Source organism: Entelurus aequoreus, linkage group LG27 (genome assembly GCF_033978785.1).
Source record: "Entelurus aequoreus isolate RoL-2023_Sb linkage group LG27, RoL_Eaeq_v1.1, whole genome shotgun sequence".
NCBI lineage: Eukaryota > Metazoa > Chordata > Actinopteri > Syngnathiformes > Syngnathidae > Entelurus > Entelurus aequoreus.
The window spans coordinates 15,729,740-15,752,789 of NC_084757.1; the positions used below are offsets into that span (position 1 = coordinate 15,729,740).

At 39.1% G+C, this 23,050-nt stretch overlaps 1 protein-coding gene and 1 long non-coding RNA gene across 3 annotated transcripts in view; both read left to right on the plus strand.

The window, feature by feature from the left end:
• Positions 1-14,860, plus strand: part of lnx1 (ligand of numb-protein X 1) — a 101,817-nt gene extending 86,957 nt beyond the window's left edge. Inside the window, exons 9-13 of the mRNA XM_062038398.1 lie at positions 4,862-4,996; positions 5,069-5,246; positions 10,137-10,383; positions 10,451-10,609; positions 14,160-14,860. Of these exons, the coding sequence (XP_061894382.1) occupies positions 4,862-4,996; positions 5,069-5,246; positions 10,137-10,383; positions 10,451-10,609; positions 14,160-14,295 (855 nt within the window). The 3' untranslated portion in view covers positions 14,296-14,860. The remainder of the gene's footprint in view (positions 1-4,861; positions 4,997-5,068; positions 5,247-10,136; positions 10,384-10,450; positions 10,610-14,159) is intronic.
• Positions 14,861-16,561: 1,701 nt separating this feature from the next.
• Positions 16,562-20,608, plus strand: LOC133644344 (uncharacterized). Of its 2 annotated transcripts, XR_009824756.1 has the most exons (4): positions 16,562-16,672; positions 17,972-17,994; positions 18,086-18,145; positions 19,595-20,608. It is a non-coding gene; the product is annotated as an uncharacterized LOC133644344 (long non-coding RNA). The 2 variants fall into 2 exon arrangements; XR_009824755.1 differs by lacking the exon at positions 17,972-17,994.
• Positions 20,609-23,050: the final 2,442 nt, after the last annotated feature.

Consider the following 23,050-nt stretch of genomic DNA (forward strand, 5'->3'; position numbering starts at 1 on the left):
TTAGTTTTTGTTCTAATTAGGGTCCAATAAGCCCAAATAACAAAAAAAAGCATGTAAACAAACAGCTTGGGCCTTAAAAAGGTTAAAACAAAAAACAAAAAATGTTTCCCCCCATTTTCATACAATTTTGAAAAAAGCTCCAGGGAGCCTAAAGAGCCTTACTGATGTTAGCCAGGTATGGAATGGCAAAAAGGGGATGGGACGTACCAATCAATGTTTATTTAGTTAGCCCTAAATCACAAGTGTCTCAAAGGGCTGCACAAGCCACAACGACATCCTCGGTTCAGATCCCACATAAGGGCAAGGAAAAACTCACAACCCAGTGGGATGTCAATGTGAATGACTATGAGAAACCTTGGAGAGGACCCCCCCCCCCCCCCCTTCTACAGGGGACCGGATACAATGGACGTTGAGTGGGTGTAGCATAATATTGTGAGAGTCCAGTCCATAGTGGATCTAACATAATAGTGAAAGTCCAGTCCATAGTGGATCTAACATAATAGTGAGAGTCCAGTCCATAGTGGATCTAACATATTAGTGAAAGTCCAGTCCATAGTGGATCTAACATAATAGTGTGAGAGTCCAGTCCATAGTGGATCTAACATAATAGTGAGAGTCCAGTCCATAGTGGATCTAACATAATAGTGAGAGTCCAGTCCACAGTGGATCTAACATAATAGTGAGAGTCCAGTCCATAGTGGATCTAACATAATAGTGAGAGTCCAGTCCACAGTGGATCTAACATAATAGTGAGAGTCCAGTCCATAGTGGATCTAACATAATAGTGAGAGTCCAGTCCACAGTGGATCTAACATAATAGTGAGAGTCCAGTCCATAGTGGATCTAACATAATAGTGAGAGTCCAGTCCACAGTGGATCTAACATAATAGTGAGAGTCCAGTCCATAGTGGATCTAACACAATAGTGAGAGTCCAGTCCATAGTTGATCTATCATATTAGTGAAAGTTCAGTCCATAGTGGCTCTAACATAATAGTGTGAGAGTCCAGTCCATAGTAGATCTTACATATTAGTGAAAGTCCAGTCCATAGTGGATCTAACACAATAGTGAGAGTCCAGTCCATAGTGGATCTAACATAATAGTGTGAGAGTCCAGTCCATAGTGGATCTAACATAATAGTGAGAGTCCAGTCCATAGTGGATCTAACATAATAGTGAGAGTCCAGTCCATAGTGGATCTAACATAATAGTGAGAGTCCAGTCCATAGTGGATCTAACACAATAGTGAGAGTCCAGTCCATAGTTGATCTATCATATTAGTGAAAGTCCAGTCCATAGTGGATCTAACACAATAGTGAGAGTCCAGTCCATAGTGGATCTAACATAATAGTGTGAGAGTCCAGTCCATAGTGGATCTAACATAATAGTGAGAGTCCAGTCCATAGTGGATCTAACATAATAGTGTGAGAGTCCAGTCCATAGTAGATCTTACATATTAGTGAAAGTCCAGTCCATAGTGGATCTAACACAATAGTGAGAGTCCAGTCCATAGTGGATCTAACATAATAGTGTGAGAGTCCAGTCCATAGTGGATCTAACATAATAGTGAGAGTCCAGTCCATAGTGGATCTAACATAATAGTGAGAGTCCAGTCCATAGTGGATCTAACACAATAGTGAGAGTCCAGTCCATAGTTGATCTATCATATTAGTGAAAGTTCAGCCCATAGTGGCTCTAACATAATAGTGTGAGAGTCCAGTCCATAGTGGATCTTACATATTAGTGAAAGTCCAGTCCATAGTGGATCTAACATAATAGTGAGAATCCAGTCCATAGTGGATCTAACACAATAGTGAAAGTCCAGTCCATAGTGGATCTAACATAATAGTGTGAGAGTCCAGTCCATAGTGGATCTAACATAATAGTGAGAGTCCAGTCCATAGTGGATCTAACATAATAGTGAGAGTCCAGTCCACAGTGGATCTAACATAATAGTGAGAGTCCAGTCCATAGTGGATCTAACATAATAGTGAGAGTCCAGTCCACAGTGGATCTAACATAATAGTGAGAGTCCAGTCCATAGTGGATCTAACATAATAGTGAGAGTCCAGTCCACAGTGGATCTAACATAATAGTGAGAGTCCAGTCCATAGTGGATCTAACATAATAGTGAGAGTCCAGTCCACAGTGGATCTAACATAATAGTGAGAGTCCAGTCCATAGTGGATCTAACACAATAGTGAGAGTCCAGTCCATAGTTGATCTATCATATTAGTGAAAGTTCAGTCCATAGTGGCTCTAACATAATAGTGTGAGAGTCCAGTCCATAGTAGATCTTACATATTAGTGAAAGTCCAGTCCATAGTGGATCTAACACAATAGTGAGAGTCCAGTCCATAGTGGATCTAACATAATAGTGTGAGAGTCCAGTCCATAGTGGATCTAACATAATAGTGAGAGTCCAGTCCATAGTGGATCTAACATAATAGTGAGAGTCCAGTCCATAGTGGATCTAACATAATAGTGAGAGTCCAGTCCATAGTGGATCTAACACAATAGTGAGAGTCCAGTCCATAGTTGATCTATCATATTAGTGAAAGTTCAGCCCATAGTGGCTCTAACATAATAGTGTGAGAGTCCAGTCCATAGTGGATCTTACATATTAGTGAAAGTCCAGTCCATAGTGGATCTAACATAATAGTGAGAATCCAGTCCATAGTGGATCTAACACAATAGTGAGAGTCCAGTCCATAGTGGATCTAACATAATAGTGAGAGTCCAGTCCATAGTGGATCTAACACAATAGTGAGAGTCCAGTCCATAGTGGATCTAACATAATAGTGAGAGTCCAGTCCATAGTTGATCTATCATATTAGTGAAAGTCCAGTCCATAGTGGATCTAACATAATAGTGAGAATCCAGTCCATAGTGGATCTAACATATTAGTGAAAGTCCAGTCCATAGTGGATCTAACATAATAGTGAGAATCCAGTCCATAGTGGATCTAACATATTAGTGAAAGTCCAGTCCATAGTGGATCTAACACAGACCTGGGCATTCTGCGGCCCGCGGGCCGCATCCGGCCCTTTGTGCGTCCCTGTCCGGCCCGCGTGAGGCCAATTATAAATTACAAAATACATTTAAAAAAGTATCTATGTCGAGTGTGCAATACAACGGTGCTGCTTTTGTTTTGAAAATCGATATTTGTATTACTTCCGTGTGGACGTATGCGTGTGCGTGATTGTGTGTGAATGTGAACAGCTGCAATCACAAATTACAAAATAAAGTTGAAAAAACATCTATGTCGTGCGCGCAATACAACTGTGCTGCTTTTATTTTGAAAAGTATTATTTATGGGCGTGTGTCAGTGTGTAACCTGCGAGTGAAGGTGCACATGCAGCGACAAGTGATGCACGGTTTACACCCGAGACGCTAAAAAGAGAAAAGTTGATGAAGAATGGCGTGTTTCCAACAAGACATGGACTGCCAAGCAACGTTCCCTCTAAGGTGCGTGCCTGCGCAAATGCGCACTGCTCAAGCGTCTGCTGCGCACAGCAAATATATGCCGCGCACCAAATCAAATCCCATCTGAATTCTAAACAAAATAAACACATTTATTCTATGTAATTTTGCAATGCAACTTTGAGTGACAGTGACAACAAGCGGCCCTAACGGTGTTCGTCAACACCGTTCAATTGAACACCGTTCAATTATTGTAACGTCTATCGAGATGCTTCGAGGACAGGAATTATATCGATCACTTTATTGAGCAAAACTGTTTATATTCGGACATAACCACACCAAAAACATGAGTAAAACAATTCTATCTCGAAAAACTAGTCATTTTCTGCCGTACAAACCAGGCCAAAACCAACTTGTCATCTGTCACCAACACGCATACTGAACCACTGGTGCGTTTACGGCCACACAAAAAGTCGGACAACTCAAACACCACACAAAGTTACACTATGACTCCTCAGTCATACGTGTGCTTATTTTACTGTCATTTATTATTAATGTTAATTTATTTATATTAGTCATGGAATGCTGTTACACACACTATGTTGAAGTATTACTATTATTATTAATAATAATAATAATAATAATTATTATTATAATTATTATTATTTATCTTACGGTATATATCAAAAATATTATTGAGCAAAATTTAATTGAAATATTGTCGATGTGGCCCTCCAGCAGTGCTCGGGTAGCTCATGCGGCCCCCGGTAAAAATTAATTGCCCACCCCTGATCTAACATAATAGTGAGAGTCCAGTCCACAGTGGATCTAACACAATAGTGAGAGTCCAGTCCATAGTGGATCTAACATAATAGTGAAAGTCCAGTCCATAGTGGATCTAACATAATAGTGAAAGTCCAGTCCATAGTGGATCTAACATAATAGTGAGAATCCAGTCCATAGTGGATCTAACATATTAGTGAAAGTCCAGTCCATAGTGGATCTAACATAATAGTGAGAGTCCAGTCCATAGCGGGGCCAGTAGGAGACCATCCCGAGCGGAGACGGGTAAGCAGCACAGAGTTGTCCCCAACCGATGCACAGGCGAGCGGTCCACCCCGGGTCCCGACTCTGGACAGCCAGCACTTCATCCATGGTCACCTGACCAGTGCCCCCCTTCCACAAGGGAGAGGGGGGCAAGCTACCAGCACTAGCTTCTTTGAATGTGCTCATTTTTTTGGGGGGAAAGCTACCATAAAACTACTTTATGAAGTTATTATTATGCCTTTTATGCTGCTGCTGTAACGCAAGAAATACAGTATTTGCTCAGCTCCCCAGTTAACTTTAGCCAGGTAAGCAATGGCATCGACAGGATAGGTTAGTTTGAATCCTTACAAGTTGTAAAGTGTGTAAACATGGTGTGGTTTTGTGTCTTCTCAGGCAAGCGAGGAGGGCGTCCACTTTGTGGTGTCTCGTCAGATCTGCCTCCCCGCACCCGACATCCTCCAGGAAGCTCCGTGGGCCATGGATGGTCCTCCGCCATACTCCCCCGTAGATATAGAGCAAACACTGCTGGTAGGCTCACTTCAACACACACCAGAAAACGTGTCCATGTGGTCTTCACGTGTCTTCTGTGGCCCCGTGAAGGATTCCTGTCAGAAGCCCGCCTGCTATGAGAAGACGGTCACGCTGAGCAAGGAGCCGTACCACTCGCTGGGCATGGCGGTGGCGGGGGGCATGTCCAGTCGGGGCTGGGACCTGCCCATCTATATCACTAACGTGGACCCCGACGGGGTAGTGGGCCAGGAGGGCTCCATACGCAAAGGTGATCTTATTGGCGGCTTTACCGGTTTTTGTAGTCAAGAATGTAGCTCGGTCTTCATGTTAAAATGATCTTCATTAGTAAAATGGTAAATGGGTTATACCTGTGTAGCGCTTTGACACTATTTCCACATTCACCCATTCACACACTGACATTCACACTAACCACGACCCATCAGGAGCAAGGGTGAAGTGTCTTGCTCAAGGTCACAACGGACATGACTAGGGTAGTAGAAGCTGGGGATTGAACCAGGAACCCTCAGGTTGCTGGCACGGCCACTCTGCCAACCCGTAGTAAAGTTAATTATATGGCGACGGAACTAGTGTTGTTCCGATACCGGTACCAAAATGTATTTCGATACTTTTCAAAACTTTTCGATACTTTTCGATACTTTTCGATACTTTTCGGTACTTTTTGATACTTTTCTAAATAAAGGGGACCACAAAAACTTGAAAAAACGGAAAAAGATTTTGTGATGCTAAAAAATATCGATGTAATCATTGTTGTATCGGGGGGGATTGAACCAGGAACCCTCAGGTTGCTGGCACGGCCACTCTGCCAACCCGTAATAAAGTTAATTATATGGCGACGGAACTAGTGTTGTTCCGATACCGGTACCAAAATGTATTTCGATACTTTTCAAAACTTTTCGATACTTTTCGATACTTTTCGGTACTTTTTGATACTTTTCTAAATAAAGGGGACCACAAAAACTTGAAAAAACGGAAAAAGATTTTGTGATGCTAAAAAATATCGATGTAATCATTGTTGTATCGGGGGGGATTGAACCAGGAACCCTCAGGTTGCTGGCACGGCCACTCTGCCAACCCGTAATAAAGTTAATTATATGGCGACGGAACTAGTGTTGTTCCGATACCGGTACCAAAATGTATTTCGATACTTTTCAAAACTTTTCGATACTTTTCGATACTTTTCGGTACTTTTTGATACTTTTCTAAATAAAGGGGACCACAAAAACTTGAAAAAACGGAAAAAGATTTTGTGATGCTAAAAAATATCGATGTAATCATTGTTGTATCGGGGGGGATTGAACCAGGAACCCTCAGGTTGCTGGCACGGCCACTCTGCCAACCCGTAGTAAAGTTAATTATATGGCGACGGAACTAGTGTTGTTCCGATACCGGTACCAAAATGTATTTCGATACTTTTCGAAACTTTTCGATACTTTTCGATACTTTTCCGTACTTTTCGATACTTTTCTAAATAAAGGGGACAACAAAAACTTGAAAAAACGGAAAAAGATTTTGTGATGCTAAAAAATATCGATGTAATCATTGTTGTATCGACTAAATGCGGCTTTTGTACTTTGATGTCGTTACAATTGATATCTGTGTAGGCTAGTGTTGTAACGATACCAATATTTTGGTACCGGTACTAAAATTATTTCAGTACTTTTCGGGACTTTTCTAAATAAAGGGGACAACAAAAAATGGCATTATTGGCTTTATTGTAACAAAGAATCTTAGGGCACATTAAACATGTGTTTCTTATTGCAGTTAAATCCTTCAATAAAATAGTGAACATACTAGACAACTTGTCTTTTATTAGTAAGTAAACAAACAAAGGCTCCTAATTAGTCTGCTGACATATGCAGTAACATATTGTGTCATTTATCATTCTATTATTTTGTCAACATTATTAAGGACAAGTGGTAGAAAATTAATTATTAATCTACTTGTTCATTTACTGTTAATATCTGCTTACTTTCTCTTTTAACATGTTCTATCTACACTTCTGTTAAAATGTAATAATCACTTATGCTTCTGTTGTTTGATACTTTACATTAGTTGTGGATGATACCACAAATGTGGGTATCAATCCGATACCAAGTAGTTACAGGATCATACATTGGTCATTAGGGCTGCGAATGTTTGGGTGTCCCACGATTCGATTCAATATCGATTCTTGGGGTCATGATTTGATTCAAAATCGATTTTTTTTTCGATTCAACGCGATTCTCGATTCAAAAACGATATTTTCCCGATTCAAAAGGATTCTCTATTCATTCAATACATAGGATTTCAGCAGGATCTACCCCAGTCTGCTGACATGCAAGCAGAGTAGTAGATTTTTGTAAAAAGCTTTTATAATTGTAAAGGACAATGTTTTATCAACTGATTGCAATAATGTAAATTTGTTTTAACTATTAAATGAACCAAAAATATGACTTATTTTATCTTTGTGAAAATATTGGACACAGTGTGTTGTCAAGCTTATGAGATGCGATGCAAGTGTAAGCCACTGTGTCACTATTGTTCTTTTTTTAAAATTTTTATAAATGTCTAATGATAATGTTAATGAGGGATTTTTAATCACTGCTATGTTGAAATTGTAACTAATATTGATACTGTTGTTGATAATATTCATTTTTCTTTCACTACTTTTGGTTTATTCTGTGTCGTGTTTGTGTCTCCTCTCAATTGCTCTGTTTATTGCAGTTCTGAGTGTTGCTGGGTCGGGTTTGGTTTTGGAGTTAGATTGCATTGTTATGGTATTGCTGCGTATTGTTTTGTTGGATTGATTACTTAAAAAAAAATTAGATAAATTACAAAAAAAATAGATTTAAAAAAAAAAAGAAAATCGATTCTGAATCGCACAACGTGAGAATCGCGATTTGAATTCGAATCGATTTTTTCCCACACCCCTACCGTACAACCCTAGACGGAACACTCACTGCACTCCACAAACGACCCCAAGGAAAACACTAGCATTAGCATAGCGGCGGCGAGGCTGAGGACATTAGCACCAGGCAGTGGCTGTAGAAGGCTTTTATGTAATAGCGACACTCTGCGACCTCTCGGAGGGAGAATCTGCTAACGTCAGCATCTTAGGCCAAAAGCACATTAAGCCTGTCATTGACCCTCACCCCCTCCATGTATGACCCTCTCTTCATGACACAGATAAGGTAAATGTCACACTGTGCTTGGCTGACATTGCTGGAGAGATGAAAGATTTGTCACCAAGATATCACATTCCAATCCAACCGTGTTGCTCCGTATCAGATTGAATCGTAATGTATCAAAAGGGAATCATATAGCGTATTGAAACATAACCCGCTGGAATACATTGTTGCCCGAAACCCATCCTACTGAAATGCATCGCCGTCGAGATTTGCATTCCGTATCGCGTTGTTATCAGACCCAGGTGAATCGTAATCAGTGGCTGTTGTGTCGCAACATGTGAGGCTGAATGATACCACTTCAAAGGGGTCGTATTGGGATTCCAAACACTTCCGTGTGTCTAGGGCAGGGGTCGGCAACCCAAAATGTACCCAAAAATACCCCAAAAAATATGAGTAGAGCCGCAAAAAATGTAAAGCCTTATATAAGTGTTATAATGAAGGCAACGCATGATGTAAGTGTCTATATTAGCCTACTATCAAAATGACTTTAAAAGTCTTATATAAGTGTTATAATGAAGGCAACGCATGATGTAAGTGTCTATATTAGCTATATTAGCCTACTATCAAAATGACTTTAAAAGTCTTATATAAGTGTTATAATGAAGGCAACACATGATGTAAGTGTCTATATTAGCTATATTAGCCTACTATCAAAATGACTTTAAAAGTCTTATATAAGTGTTATAATGAAGGCAACACATGATGTAAGTGTCTATATTAGCCTACTATCAAAATGACTTTAAAAGTCTTATATAAGTGTTATAATGAAGGCAACGCATGATGTAAGTGTCTTAATTAGCTATATTAGCCTACTATCAAAATGACTTTAAAAGTCTTATATAAGTGTTATAATGAAGGCAACACATGATGTAAGTGTCTATATTAGCTATATTAGCCTACTATCAAAATGACTTTAAAAGTCTTATATAAGTGTTATAATGAAGGCGACACATGATGTAAGTGTCTATATTAGCTATATTAGCCTACTATCAAAATGACTTTAAAAGTCTTATATAAGTGTTATAATGAAGGCAACACATGATGTAAGTGTCTATATCAGCTATAATAGCCTACTATCAAAATTACATTAAAAGTCTTATATAAGTGTTATAATGAAGGCAGGACATGATGTAAGTGTCTATATTAGCTATAATAGCCTACTATCAAAATTACATTAAAAGTCTTATATAAGTGTTATAATGAAGGCAACACATGATGTAAGTGTCTATATTAGGAGGGTAGGGGGTAGCGGGGGGTGTATATTGTAGCGTCCCGGAAGAGTTAGTGCTGCAAGGGGTTCTGGGTATTTGTTCTGTTGTGTTTATGTTGTGTTACGGTGCGGATGTTCTCCCGAATTGCGTTTGTCATTCTTGTTTGGTGTGGGTTCACAGTGTGGCGCATATTTGTAACAGTGTTAAAGTTGTTTATACGGACACCCTCAAGTGTGACCTGTATGGCTGTTGACCAAGTATGCCTTGCATTCACTCAAAGCCAGTGCCTTTAAGGTTTATTGGCGCTCTGTTCTTCTCCCTATGTCCGTGAACCACTCCGTACAGCGGCGTTTTAAAAAGTAATCAATTTTACTTTTTGAAACCGATACCGATAATTTCCGATATTACATTTTAAAGCATTTACCGGCCGATAATATCGGCAGTCTGATATTATCGGACATCTCTAACGAAAACTTTTTTTTTTTTTCCATTTTCAACACTTTTTAAAAAATGCTCCAGGGAGCCACTAGGGCGGCGCTAAAGATGCTGCCCGCCGATCTAAATGAATGGCGTGGTAACATTGGCACAGTATTGATCAACATGGTGTTGATATTCATCAGTATTAGCATAACCTCTTTGCTCTTCCCCTCTTTCATCATCCCGCCTTTTTGAAGGCGCAGGTGGCGCTCGCCTTTCATGTTTCCACGGCGACCTCGTTGAATATTTCATAGACTAAAATCTCCCCTTCGCTTCCCGCAGGCGACATCTTGCTGGACGTCAACGGCGTGGACCTGACGGGCGTGACGCGCAGCGAGGCGGTGGCCAACCTGAAGAACACCTCCTCCCCCGTGGTGCTCAAGGTCCTGGAGATGCGGCCCCCCGAGGAGGGCCCCGGGGACGACGAGCTGCCGCCGTGTCTGGCGCCCTCGCCCGGCGACGGCACCAAGAGCCTGCTGCCCAACGACGACTACTCCCCGCTGTGGGTGTCCTGGCTGCAGCTGCCCAGGTCTGATCGGCGGCGACTAGTGAGGCGCAGTAGAGGAAGGGTCCTAAACGGGCGCTGTTCCCCGCAGGCACCTGTACAGCTGCAAGGACATCGTGCTGCGGCGGAGCATGTCAGGCAGCCTGGGCTTCAGCATCGTGGGAGGTCAGGAGGAGGTCAACTGCAACCAGTGCTTTTTTATACGCTCCATCGTCAAGGGCACGCCCGCCTACAACGACGGCGGCATCAGGTACTTCTTTATGTCTGCCACTTCCCACTTGCCAAGTTCAGAGTTCAAATCCCGGTTTTAAAGCGGCACTCTGAAGCCAATTGGTCAGTGCAAGAACCCTATTTTCTTTGACCTTGGGTGGCTGAGGTCAAAGGTGAAATCGTTGCATGGCGGCGTGTCAACTGGCAGGTACACTTAGTCCAAATTGCGGCCCGCAGCTAATTGCTTACCGGCCCGCCACACATTCTGGAAATGCTATTGCAAAAAATGTAAAAAAAACATTTAAAAAAGTGGAATGAGGTGAAATCTAACAAGTAAAAGTTGCAATGTTGACACAAAGCTGTCATGCAGGCTGTTTTTTTTTTGCCATTGCTCAAAAAAAAAAAAAAATACAAAAAAATCAATGTTATAATTAATTATTTTCAAGGCTCCAATTACTTCAAAAACTTTACTTTAAAATGTTTTATGTGGAAAAAAACTATTGCATATATTGTGTGGTTGCCATATAAAAACATCAACGTTTTATTTGACAAAAGCGCATAAAACAAACAAAATAATAGTTTAACCGCAAAATCGACAAGATATACACTACCGTTCAAAAGTTTGGGGTCACCCAAACAATTTTGTGGACTAGCCTTCATTTCTAAGAACAAGAATAGACTGTCGAGTTTCAGATGAAAGTTCTCTTTTTCTAGCCATTTTGAGCGTTTAATTGACCCCACAAATGTGATGCTCCAGAAACTCAATCTGCTCAAAGGAAGGTCAGTTTTGTAGCTTCTGTAACGAGCTAAACTGTTTTCAGATGTGTGAACATGATTGCACAAGGGTTTTCTAATCATCAATTAGCCTTCTGAGCCAATGAGCAAACACATTGTACCATTAGAACACTGGAGTGATAGTTGCTGGAAAAGGGCCTCTATACACCTATGTAGATATTGCACCAAAAAGCAGACATTTGCAGCTAGAATAGTCATTTACCACATTAGCAATGCATAGAGTGTATTTCTTTAAAGTTAAGACTAGTTTAAAGTTATCTTCATTGAAAAGTACAGTGCTTTTCCTTAAAAAATAAGGACATTTCTATGTGACCCCAAACTTTTGAACGGTAGTGTATCTGAAGTTGATCTCGTAATTTAAGTGTTGAAAGTTTTTTTTTAAAAACTAATAAAAATGTATCACTTTATGAGTGGGGCATCTTTTGGATCCCAAAGATATTTAGTGGGATTGTATTTATCTTTACACTGCGATTACTCAAAAAATAATAGTGAATTAAAATCAATGGTGTCCTGCATTATTGATCTTTTATTGTTTTAATTACTAAATACTGCATATTTCAGTTTTACTATAAAAAACTAAGTTGTCTTTGACAAAAAAGGCATAAAACCATTTTTTTAAATTTTTTTTTACTTCAAATCAACCTGAAGTTGATATAGAGATGTACTGTAAGCATTAAATAATTTAAAAATAATAATAATTTGACTTATTTTAACATTTTAATGACTGAGACCCTTTATGGTCCCTAAAGGTAAAAAAAAAAAAAAATCTATATATTTTGTTATGGTTTGAAAATGAAAAATATCAAAATGGCCCCCCGTATACTTTAATTTTTCAATTTACGGCCCTCAGTGGAAAAACTTTGGACACCCCTGACTAGTGTTTGGTGCACTGAGAAACACAAGAGAATGCACGCAGTGTGCAGCATGGACGAGTTGGGGCTGCACCATTAATCGGAATTACAGATGTCCGATAATATTGGCCCGCCGATATTATCGGCCGATAAATGCTTTAAAATGTAATATCGGAAATTATCGGTATCGTTTTTTTTATTATCGGTATCGGGTTTTTTTTTTTAATTAAATCAACATAAAACACACAAGATACACTTACAATTAGTGCACAAACCCAAAAAACCTCCCTCCCCCATTTACACTCATTCACACAAAAGGGTTGTTTCTTTCTGTTATTAATAGTCTGGTTCCTACATTATATATCAATATATAACAATACAGTCTGCAAGGGATACAGTCCGTAAGCACACATGATTGTGCGTGCTGCTGGTCCACTAATAGTACTAACCTTTAACAGTTAATTTTACTCATTTTCATGAATTACTAGTTTCTATGTAACTGTTTTTATATTGTTTTACTTTCTTTTTTATTCAAGAAAATGTTTTAAATTTATTTATATTATTTTATTTTATAATTAAAAAAAAAAAAAGACCTTATCTTCACCATACCTGGTTGTCCAAATTAGGCATAATAATGTGTTAATTCCACGACTGTATATATCGGTATCAGTTGATATCGGTATCTGTAATTAAGAGTTGGACAATATCGCAATATCGGATATTGGCAAAAAGCCATTATCGGACATCCGTAATCGGAATTTAATCCACATCGAAGTTTTAGTTAGTGCGATAAATAACCGCAAGAGGCTGAGTTGTTTTGTTTTTTTCTCCACATTTGGCCGGCATTTGAGTGACAGCCATAGGGTATTAGTAGAGTACCGCAATACTAATGAATCATATTCGGTACTATACCGACTCAGGAAGAGGTGCTTTAAGACATGGCTAGCTAGCTAGCTCGCGGCTGAAGTCCATCCAGTGTTTTAGCTACTTCTAAATCACTAATCCTGGTCTCCATGGAGACAAATAAAGTAAGTGTCTTACAAGTAACATTATCACTGCAGGACGAGAAATAGCTAAACATGCTTCACTACACACCGTAACTCACCGGCATCAAAATGTAAATAAACGCCATGTGTGGATCTACACCTAACATCCACTGTAATGATATCAAGTACAGGCACGTATCTAGTCGATACTACTATGATTACATCTATATTTTTTGGCATCACAACATCTTGTTTTGTTTTTTTAAAGTGTATATTATGTTTATAAAGTCAGGAAATATGTCCCTGGACACATGAGGACTTTGAATATGACCAATGTATGATCCTGTAGCGACTTGGTATCAGATTGATACCCAAATGTGTGGTATCATCCAAAACTAATGTAAAGTATCCAAACAAGAGAAGAATAAGTGATTATTACATTTGAACAGAAGTGTGGATAGAACATAAGTAAGCAGATATTAACAGTAAATGAACAAGTAGATTAATAATTGATTTTTAACCACTTGTCCTTAATAATGTTGACAAAATAATAGAATAATAAATGACACAATATGTTACTGCATATGTCAGCAGACTAAATTCGGAGCCTTTGTTTGTTTACTTACTACTAAAAGACAAGTTGTCTAGTATGTTCACTATTTTATTGAAGGACTAAATTGCAATAAGAAACATATTTTTAATGTACCCTAAGATTTTTTGTTAAAATAAAGCCAATAATGACATTTTTTGTGGTGCCCTTCATTTAGAAAAGTATCAAAAAGTACCGAAATACATTTTGGTATCGGCACCGGTACCTGTAGAAAGGGTGGTCCCCACAAGTGATGATCAAAAACTTGGTCCCCATTCCAACTGATAACCAGTGTGTGTGTGTGTGTGTGTGTGTGTGTGTGTGTGTGTGTGTGTGTGTGTGTGTGTGTGTGTGTGTGTGTGTGTGCAGGTGCGGGGACATCCTGCTGGAGGTGAATGGTAAGAGTACATGGGGTATGACCCACGTGGCGCTGGTGCGTCTCCTCAAGGAGCTCCGAGGAAGAATCACGCTGACCATCGTCTCCTGGCCGGGCAGCCTGCTGTAGCCACGCCCCCTTGTGGGAGGAGCTTAGAACAGCCCTCTACTCGGACGGACCTTGTTTGAGAGAAAGGACAAATTGTGACTTGGACACAAGCACCTGTGAGGAGACAGCAGTTCCAAGTCAGGACTTTGAGGTCCATCAAGGACTTGCCAGACTTTGAGGTCCATCAAGGACTTGCCAGACTTTGAGGTCCATCAAGGACTTGGCGGACTCCTCTTCTCTGTTCGTGGCTGCAGGCTGCTGGTCCCGACTCCAGTCCACGGACCACCGCTCACGTTGCCAAGTCCTCGTCTCTGTCCTTTTTGACTCTTTTGTTAGTTGACTCTCAAGAGAACATCATCCGTGTGTTCATCAGTTGTTTCAAAAGGAAGATATTTAATAATTATTAGGTGACTTTGTGGAGGCCTTAACTCATTTTCTTACTTTTAAGAGGAAAAAAAACCAAAAAAAAATCACTGACTTGTATCCGTCGATGGTCTTGGAGGCCATCCGCTGTGGTTCTTTGTGTCCGCTTCGGCCCGTGTCGTTTATCTGATGGTACACTTGGTTCAATGGTCAATAAAGTCATTTGAAAAAAATGAAATATGTCACACTTTTGGCTTTTTTCGTTTTTTTGTTTGACATGTTTATTTTTTTTAATATTTGTGTTGTGTTGTGTATAGCAGTGGTCCCCAACCTTTTTGTAGCTGGGGACCGGTCAACGCTTGAAAATTTGTCCCACGGACCGGGGGTGGGGTTTTCATAAAGAAATACAATCATGTGTGCTTACGGACTGTATCCCTGCAGACTGCATTGATCTATATTGACATACACATACACAATATGTATATATTGTGTTTTTGATGTTGATTTAATTTTAAAAAATTAAAAATAAATTATTTCTTGCGCAGCCTGGTACGGGGCCGCGGTCCGGTGGTTGGGGACCACTGGTGTATAGCATGTGTTGTTTTCTAACCCTTAACGACACCCTATTTATAGTTTTGCTGCAGATTGGGTCTATTTCTGTCCTTCAGGTACTTTGTCAACATGTATTTATTTTATATTAATTTTCACATACTTTTTTTTTTATTTTTGATAATTTTTTGAAGGCATTTCATTTTTATTACATTTTTTTTTTATATGCAATTGCACTTTTTCTGTTATATTTTTATATATATATATATATATATATATATATATATATATATATATATATATATATATATATATATATATATATATATATATATATATATATATATATATATATATATATATAGTCACGATCAAAATTACATAGACTTGTAAAGAACATAATGTCATGGCTGTCTTGAGTTTCCAATAATTTCTACAACTCTTAATTTTTTGTGATAGAGTGATTGGAGCACATACTTGTTGGTCACCAAAAACACTCATGAAGTTTGGTTCTTTTATGAATTTATTATGGGTCTACTGAAAATGTAACCAAATCTGCTGGGTCACAGAACTTTCCTCCAGAAGGTCTTATCTTTGTCCATGTGATCTCAGATGAAACAAAAATTGAGCTGTTTGGCCACAATACCCAGCAATATGTTTGGAGGAACAGGAACACAATGCCTACCGTCATGCATGGTGGTGGTAGGATTATGCTCCCGGCCTGTTTTGCCGCCAATGAAACTGGTGCTTTACAGAGACTAAATGGGACAATGAAGAAGTAGGAGTACCTCCAAATTCCTCAAGACAACCTAAAATCATCAGCCCGGAGGTTGGGTCTTGGGCGCAGTTGGGTGTTCCAACAGGACAATGACCCCAAACACACCTCAAAAGTGGTAAAGGAATGGCTAAATCAGGCTAGAATTAAGGTTTTAGAATGGCCTTCCCAAAGTCCTGACTTAAACGTGTGGACAATGCTGAAGAAACAAGTCAATGTCAGAAAACCAACACATTTAGCTGAACTGCACCAATTTTGTCAAGAGGAGTGGAGAGGATGGCTACCAAATGCCATTTTTGTTATGTTATTTTGGTCACCATGGGGATTAATTGGGTTCACCTGCCTCTGGTTAGTGGTCCCACGCTCAGCTGCTGTCAACCACTAATCAGAGAGCTATTTATCCACCTTGCTCGCCACGCTCAGTCTGGGGTCATTGTTTGCTGCATGCAACCAACAACGTAAGTTTTGCTTGTCTCCTAGCCAATGCTAAGTGGTAGCTTAGTTTCGAGAGCGATCAGCACGTTATTCCTTTTGCTTGTTTTCTGTTTTTAGTACTTCGTGTTATTTTTTTGAAAAAATCATGTTCTTACCTGCACGCTTTGTCCAGAGTGGTCCGTCTGCATCCCGGGAGAACGAACCCCGCAGTAAGCTGAGAAAACCCCATCGTGACACCAAAAGCGCCTTATTGCGGTGAAACTTGCCAAGGGACATGTAAGCAAATATTAACATTGCTGTATGTCAGGGGTCTCCAAACTTTTTCCACTGAGGGCCGTACACGGAAAAATTTAAGCATGCGGGGGCCATTTTGATATTTTTCATTTTCAAACCTTAACAAAATATATGGATTTTTTTGTTTTGAACATTAAGGGCTCCCGGGGACCATAAAGGGTCTCAGTCATTAAAATGTGAAAAATAAGTCAAATTATTATTTTTTATTTAACGCTTACAGTAAATATCTATATCAACTTCAAGTTGATATAAATAAAAAAATAAAAAAAGGTTGTATGCCTTTTCTGTCAAAGACAACTTTGTTTTTTATAGTAAAACTGAAATATGCAGTATTTAGTATTAGAGCCCTAAAAGATCAATAATGCAGGACACCATTGATTTTAATTATTTAATATTTTTGAGTAATCACAGTGAAATGTTAAATAAAATCCTACTAAATATATTTGGGATCCAAAAGGTCCCCCACTCATAAAGTGATACATTTTTATTAGTTTTTTTTAAAACTTTTAACACTTAAATTACGAGATCAACTTCAGATATATCTGTCCATTTTACGTTTGAACTATTATTTTGTTTGTTTTATGCTCTTTTGTCAAATAAAACTTTGATGTTTTTTTATGGCAACCACACAATATATGCAATATTTTTCCACATAAAACATTTTAAAGTGATACTTTTTAAGTAATAATTCCTTATAACATAGATTTTTAGTCTTTTTTTTTTTTTTTTTAGCAATGGCAAAAAAAAGAAAAATAAACGAAGACAAAAGAAAAAAAACAGCCTGCATGGCAGCTTTGTGTCAACATTGCAACTTTTTCTCGTTAGATTTCACCTCATTCCACTTTTTTTAAATGTTTTTTTTTTATTTTTGCAATATTATCAATTTTGCAATTTTTGCAGAATGTGTGGCGGGCCGGTACACAATTAGCTGCGGGCCGCAAATGGCCCCCGGGCCGCCCTTTGGACACCCCTGCTGTATGTATACTTTTGACCCAGCAGATTTGGTCACATTTTCAGTAGACTCATAATAAATTCATAAAAGAACCAAACTTCATGAAGGTTTTTTGTGACCAACAAGTATGTGCTCCAATCACTCTATCACAAAAAAATAAGAGTTGTAAAAATGATTGTAAACTCAAGACAGCCATGACATTATGTTCTTTACAAGTATATGTAAACTTTTTGATCGTGACTGTATATGTATGTATTTTTTTTTTATTGTTTAAAATTTTTAATTATTATTGGTATTATTATTGTGTTTGTTTTACATGCATATGAAAGTCAAGGGGTAAAAAGAGCAAAAGGTATCATGCAATATATTTTAAATAGTTGACTTTTTCCATACTGTTCCAACACCATATTAATTATGCTGTATTTTTCTCCCATTATTTCTAGAAATAACAAGCTGACCCTTGACAGTTATGGCTTCCTGTCCAAGATGTTTCTGTAGGAACTGTAAGTTTTTCTTTACAATTTATATCATTTCCACATGAGCATTTTCAATGCATTTTTAGTAAATGATGCTTCCCGAGTGCCGACTAGAATGAATAAAGAGGAAACGGGAGCACACCATACATCCATCAGTGTTATGCATGCTTTCCATGTGCTCCCAGTTTTTCTTTATTCTTTGTCTGGTTCACCAGAGATAAGACCCAAGTCCATGTGACCATCCCTTAAACCATGCCAACCCTGTCCGAGGGCTAACGTTGTTGTGCGCCTGTCATCACACACAGGAAGCAGTGAGCAGTGAGCACCTGTAAAAACAACTCATCAACGCTCCACTGTTCTCTCTGTGCAGCACACTACTAACAAGGCAGCACTTTCTCATGCATCTTGATTATTATGATTAAGAAGCAGAATCTGTCCAAAGTGACAAATTACAACAACAAAAAAAGTGCAAAAGTGACTTTTTTTTAAGGATGTTCAAACAATAACATGGTGTGATGCTCCATATTACTTAGGTAACTTTTTGGATAAATGCAACCTACTTTTTTACTTTTACTTGAGTATTTATGTGAAGAAGAAGAAATACTACTTTTACTTTGTTTTATTCCGGTCGCTACATTTTCATATATATATATGTATTTATTTATTTATTTATATATATATATATATATATTACAGTGCAGGCCAAAAGTTTGGACACACCTTCTCATTTAATGTGTTTCCTTTATTTTCATGACTATTTACATTGTAGATTGTCACTGAAGGCATCACAACTATGAATGAACACACGTGGAGTTATGTACTTAACAAAAAAAAAAAGGTGAAATAACTGAAAACATGTTTTATATTCGAGTTTCTTCAAAATAGCCACCCTTTGCTCTGATTACTGTTTCGCACACTCTTGGCATTCTCTTGATGAGCTTCAAGCGGTAGTCACCTGAAATGGTTTTCCAACAGTCTTGAATGAGTTAGCTCATGGAGAGAATGCCAAGAGTGTGCAAAGCAGTAATCAGAGCAAAGGGTGGCTATTTTGAAGAAACTCGAATATAAAACCTGTTTTCAGTTGTTTCACCTTTTTTTGTTAAGTACATAACTCCACATGTGTTCATTTATAGTTTTGATGCCTTTAGTGACAATCTACAATGTAAATAGTCATGAAAATAAAGAAAAGTCATTGAATGAGAAGGTGTGTCCACACTTTTGGCCTGTACTGTTTATAAAATGTAATAACAGACACGTTCATACCAATATGTAATATGTACAATATTTACCGTATTTTGATCATTATTAGGACATCTGTTTCCATAGCAGCGTACTTTCGACTTCTGGCAACAATTTAGTGTGTTCCTACTTCTGAATACAAAGGCGTGTGTGTTGTAATAGTGGCAGACTTGGTAACTGACAACAAAGACTACTATTTTTGGACAAATGAGGATTCACAACCTTATCTTTTTGAAGCTGAATATACGGAGGATGAACTACTACTTCTAGAAGCCAGCACGGAGGAAGGGTGAGACGTTGGAGCAGACGGAAGCCAAGAGAGTGAGGTCGGCGTGACTCGAAGTTGCAAAATGTGGAACTTGCTATTTTGACATAAATGGAGTGCTTACCCTAATAAACCGAAAAAAGTCCACGGCCAGCTGGACCAAACTCACAACTGTCCATCGAGTGAGTACACTTTAACGTTATTCATGATACAGACAGCACACACGCTGTCGAGCAAGCTGTGTACAAACAAATCATGAAAAAGTTTGGACACACCTCCTCATTCAATTAGTTTTCTTTATTTTCATGACTATTTACATTGTAGATTGTCACTGAAGGCATCAAAACTATGAATGAACACATGTGGAGTTATGTACTTCACAAAAAAAAAGGTGAAATAACTGAAAACATGTTTTGTATTCGAGTTTCTTCAAAATAGCCACCCTTTGCTCTGATTACTTTTTCGCACTCTCTTGGCATTCTCTCGATGAGCTTCAAGAGGTAGTCACCTGAAATGGTTTTCACTTCACAGGCGTGCTTGATTTATGTAAAATACCCAATGGTGATACTTTTGTAAAGTTTATATGTTCAGCCTTACAAACTTAAATGAAGGAAGAAGTGTAAAAAAAATTTAAAAAAATAAAGAAGGAAAATAATTTACAAGAAGGAACATCAATCCTCAGCAAAACTTCTGGAGCTTCTGTTTCTTCATGCTGTTAACTATCTGTCTGGCTGCACACGCCGGAAACGAGTAGTGAGGGCAGAATTATTAATTTATTGACAGTGCAGTGTGAAAGCTGGTTTGTTTACTTTGTAATTAAGTAAACCTCCTAAGTCACAGGTGTCAAACTCAAGGCCCGGGGGCCACATCTGGCCCGCAAACACCTGGAAATATTATGTCAATAAAGTACTTAATATTTCCTCACTAAATGTAATAGATTTTTTTTAAATTTTGGCAGAAAAAATATACGTACTGCTTGAAATTGCTTACCTTTTAAACTTTAATAGTATCCAATATTGCAACAAATATTACAGTATATTATCATACCTTCCAAACATGTTTTTGTTTAAATAAAAATAAATACAAATACTTAACTTTACAGCAAACTACACATAAAATTCATAAAAATTACAATACATTTTATGTTGTTCTTTACAGCATGTTACTATAAACTGGAAAAAAACTACTACTGTTTTTTGCGTTAGAATTCTGTTGACCGAGCTGCCAGTTTTTGACTGTAAAATCTTACGGTTGTTGTTTTTAACCGTGTGTTACTGTAAATATTTGTTTTTACGGTAGAAAAACTGGCAGCTAAATTGCCAGAATAAAAAAAAAAACGTGTACAGTTTTTCCATTAACAATATAATGTTGTAAATGTAATAGTAAAATTATGGTAACTAAGCTGCCAGCTTTTTTTTGTAAAAAAAAACAACCTCAAAAAACAGTGGTACTGTTTTTCCATTTAGCGTAAAATGTTGTAAAATATTTTTAAAAACGCTATATTTTACAGTAAAATTTCGTAAATGTATAGTTTTTATTGTAAAATCGACTAAAATCAACTTAAAACTATTTACATAATTAATAATGAAATCTATACAAGTGGCCATAACTGCCATGTGGCCCTCAAAATCCACATTTTGATGTCCGGCCCCTCAGCCCTTGGGCTCTTCAAACTGCGGCCCCTCTTCATGGTGTAGTTGAATAGCCCTGCTGAAAAAGGCGAGGAAAAGTTGAGGGTGGTCTAAATGTCAACTATTAAAAAAAAAAAAAAAGGTTGTCTCGACATGAAACTTTTCTCATGTTTACGTTTTCTGTCAGTGCTCCTTTTTTGTATTTTTTTTTGCCGAATGTGCATATTTCCTACCCTGGTCTCCGCATGCCCAAATAAGGTCGGAGAGACAGGAGGATGGTTTCTCCTGTTTATCAGCGTCGCATCCTCCCTCGCCGCCGTGTCACAACCTGCCGGCAAACTCCCACATCTCCGCTTTTGATTTAGCGTGTCAAAGGTCACGGCGGGAAGGCCTTGGATGGCTCGTCTGGATCCAACATGTCTTCTTCCTTTCTGTCCCATCATCTGTTTTCTTTTGCTCGTCCTCCTCTCTCCTAACTCGGCCTCTCATCCTACAAGGACTTTCTCTTCCTCTGAGGCATGAATCATTTCCACTTTTTTTTTCATCTTTCCCTGGACACATGTGTGAAACATCTCTGCTCCCTGCTGCTTCTGCTCAGCCTTTCCCTGCGGCGCTTTAGCAGCAGCGTTCCTGGCGTCCATATTTAGTGTGTGGCAGTGGAAACGCTTTCTTCTTCATTTCCAAGAATCGCCCCCTCAAAAAAAAGATGAAACCGGGGCGATGACGTGAAAGATCTTCCTTCATTTTTGCAATCGGATGCTTCCTGGATGCCCTCAGGTGCGATCCAGCATCAAATTCATCTTCTTCTCGTCCTCCATGATGACATCAGTGGAGCATGTTAGACATCTTCCTTCCTTCCTTCCTTCCTTCCTTCCTTCCTTCCTTCCTTCCTTCCTTCCTTCCTTCCTTCCTTCCGACACATACTTGTCCACTCCATCACTTCGTCAGCAATGTGGCCTACTTTCCAAGACAGCTATGCTTCACATGCTGGAAATCACCTTTATTCACACTGAACCACAGCAACCCAGTGCGGGCAGCACTCGTGCAGCGCCAGGTGATGACACTACCACCACCACAGAGACTGGTTTTCCTAATACTAGAGTATATGTCAAAAATGAACCGCAGCACTCGTGTAGCCCAAAATGATGACACTATTACCACCACCAAGGGAGCGGAATTCCCCAATGCCACAGTACATGTCATAAGTCATGTGCGGGCAGCACTCGTGCAGCGCCAGGCAACGACATCACCACCACCAAGGGAGTGGATTTATTTTAATGTCACAATACATGTCATAAGTCATGTTTGCCCTCCGTGAACCGCAGTTCCCCAGTGCCGGCAGCACTCGTGCAGCGTCAGGTGAAGACACCACCACCACCACCAGGGGAGGGGATTTTGTTAATGTCACAGTGTGACATTTGGATAAGTCATGTTTACCCTCTGTGAACCGCAGTTCCCCAGTGCCGGCAGCACTCGTGCAGCGTCAGGCACAGAGACTGATTTTCCTAATGTCAGAGTATATGTCAAAAATTAACCGCAGCTCCCCCAGTGCGGGCAGCACTCGTGCAGCCCAAGATGATGACACTATTACCCCCACCAAGGGAGCGGAATTCCCCAATGTCAAAGTACATGTCATAAGTCATGTGCGGGCAGCACTCGTGCAGCGCCAGGCAACGACATCACCACCACCAAGGGAGTGGATTTATTTTAATGTCACAATACATGTCATAAGTCATGTTTGCCCTCCGTGAACCGCAGTTCCCCAGTGCCGGCAGCACTCGTGCAGCGCCAGGCGAT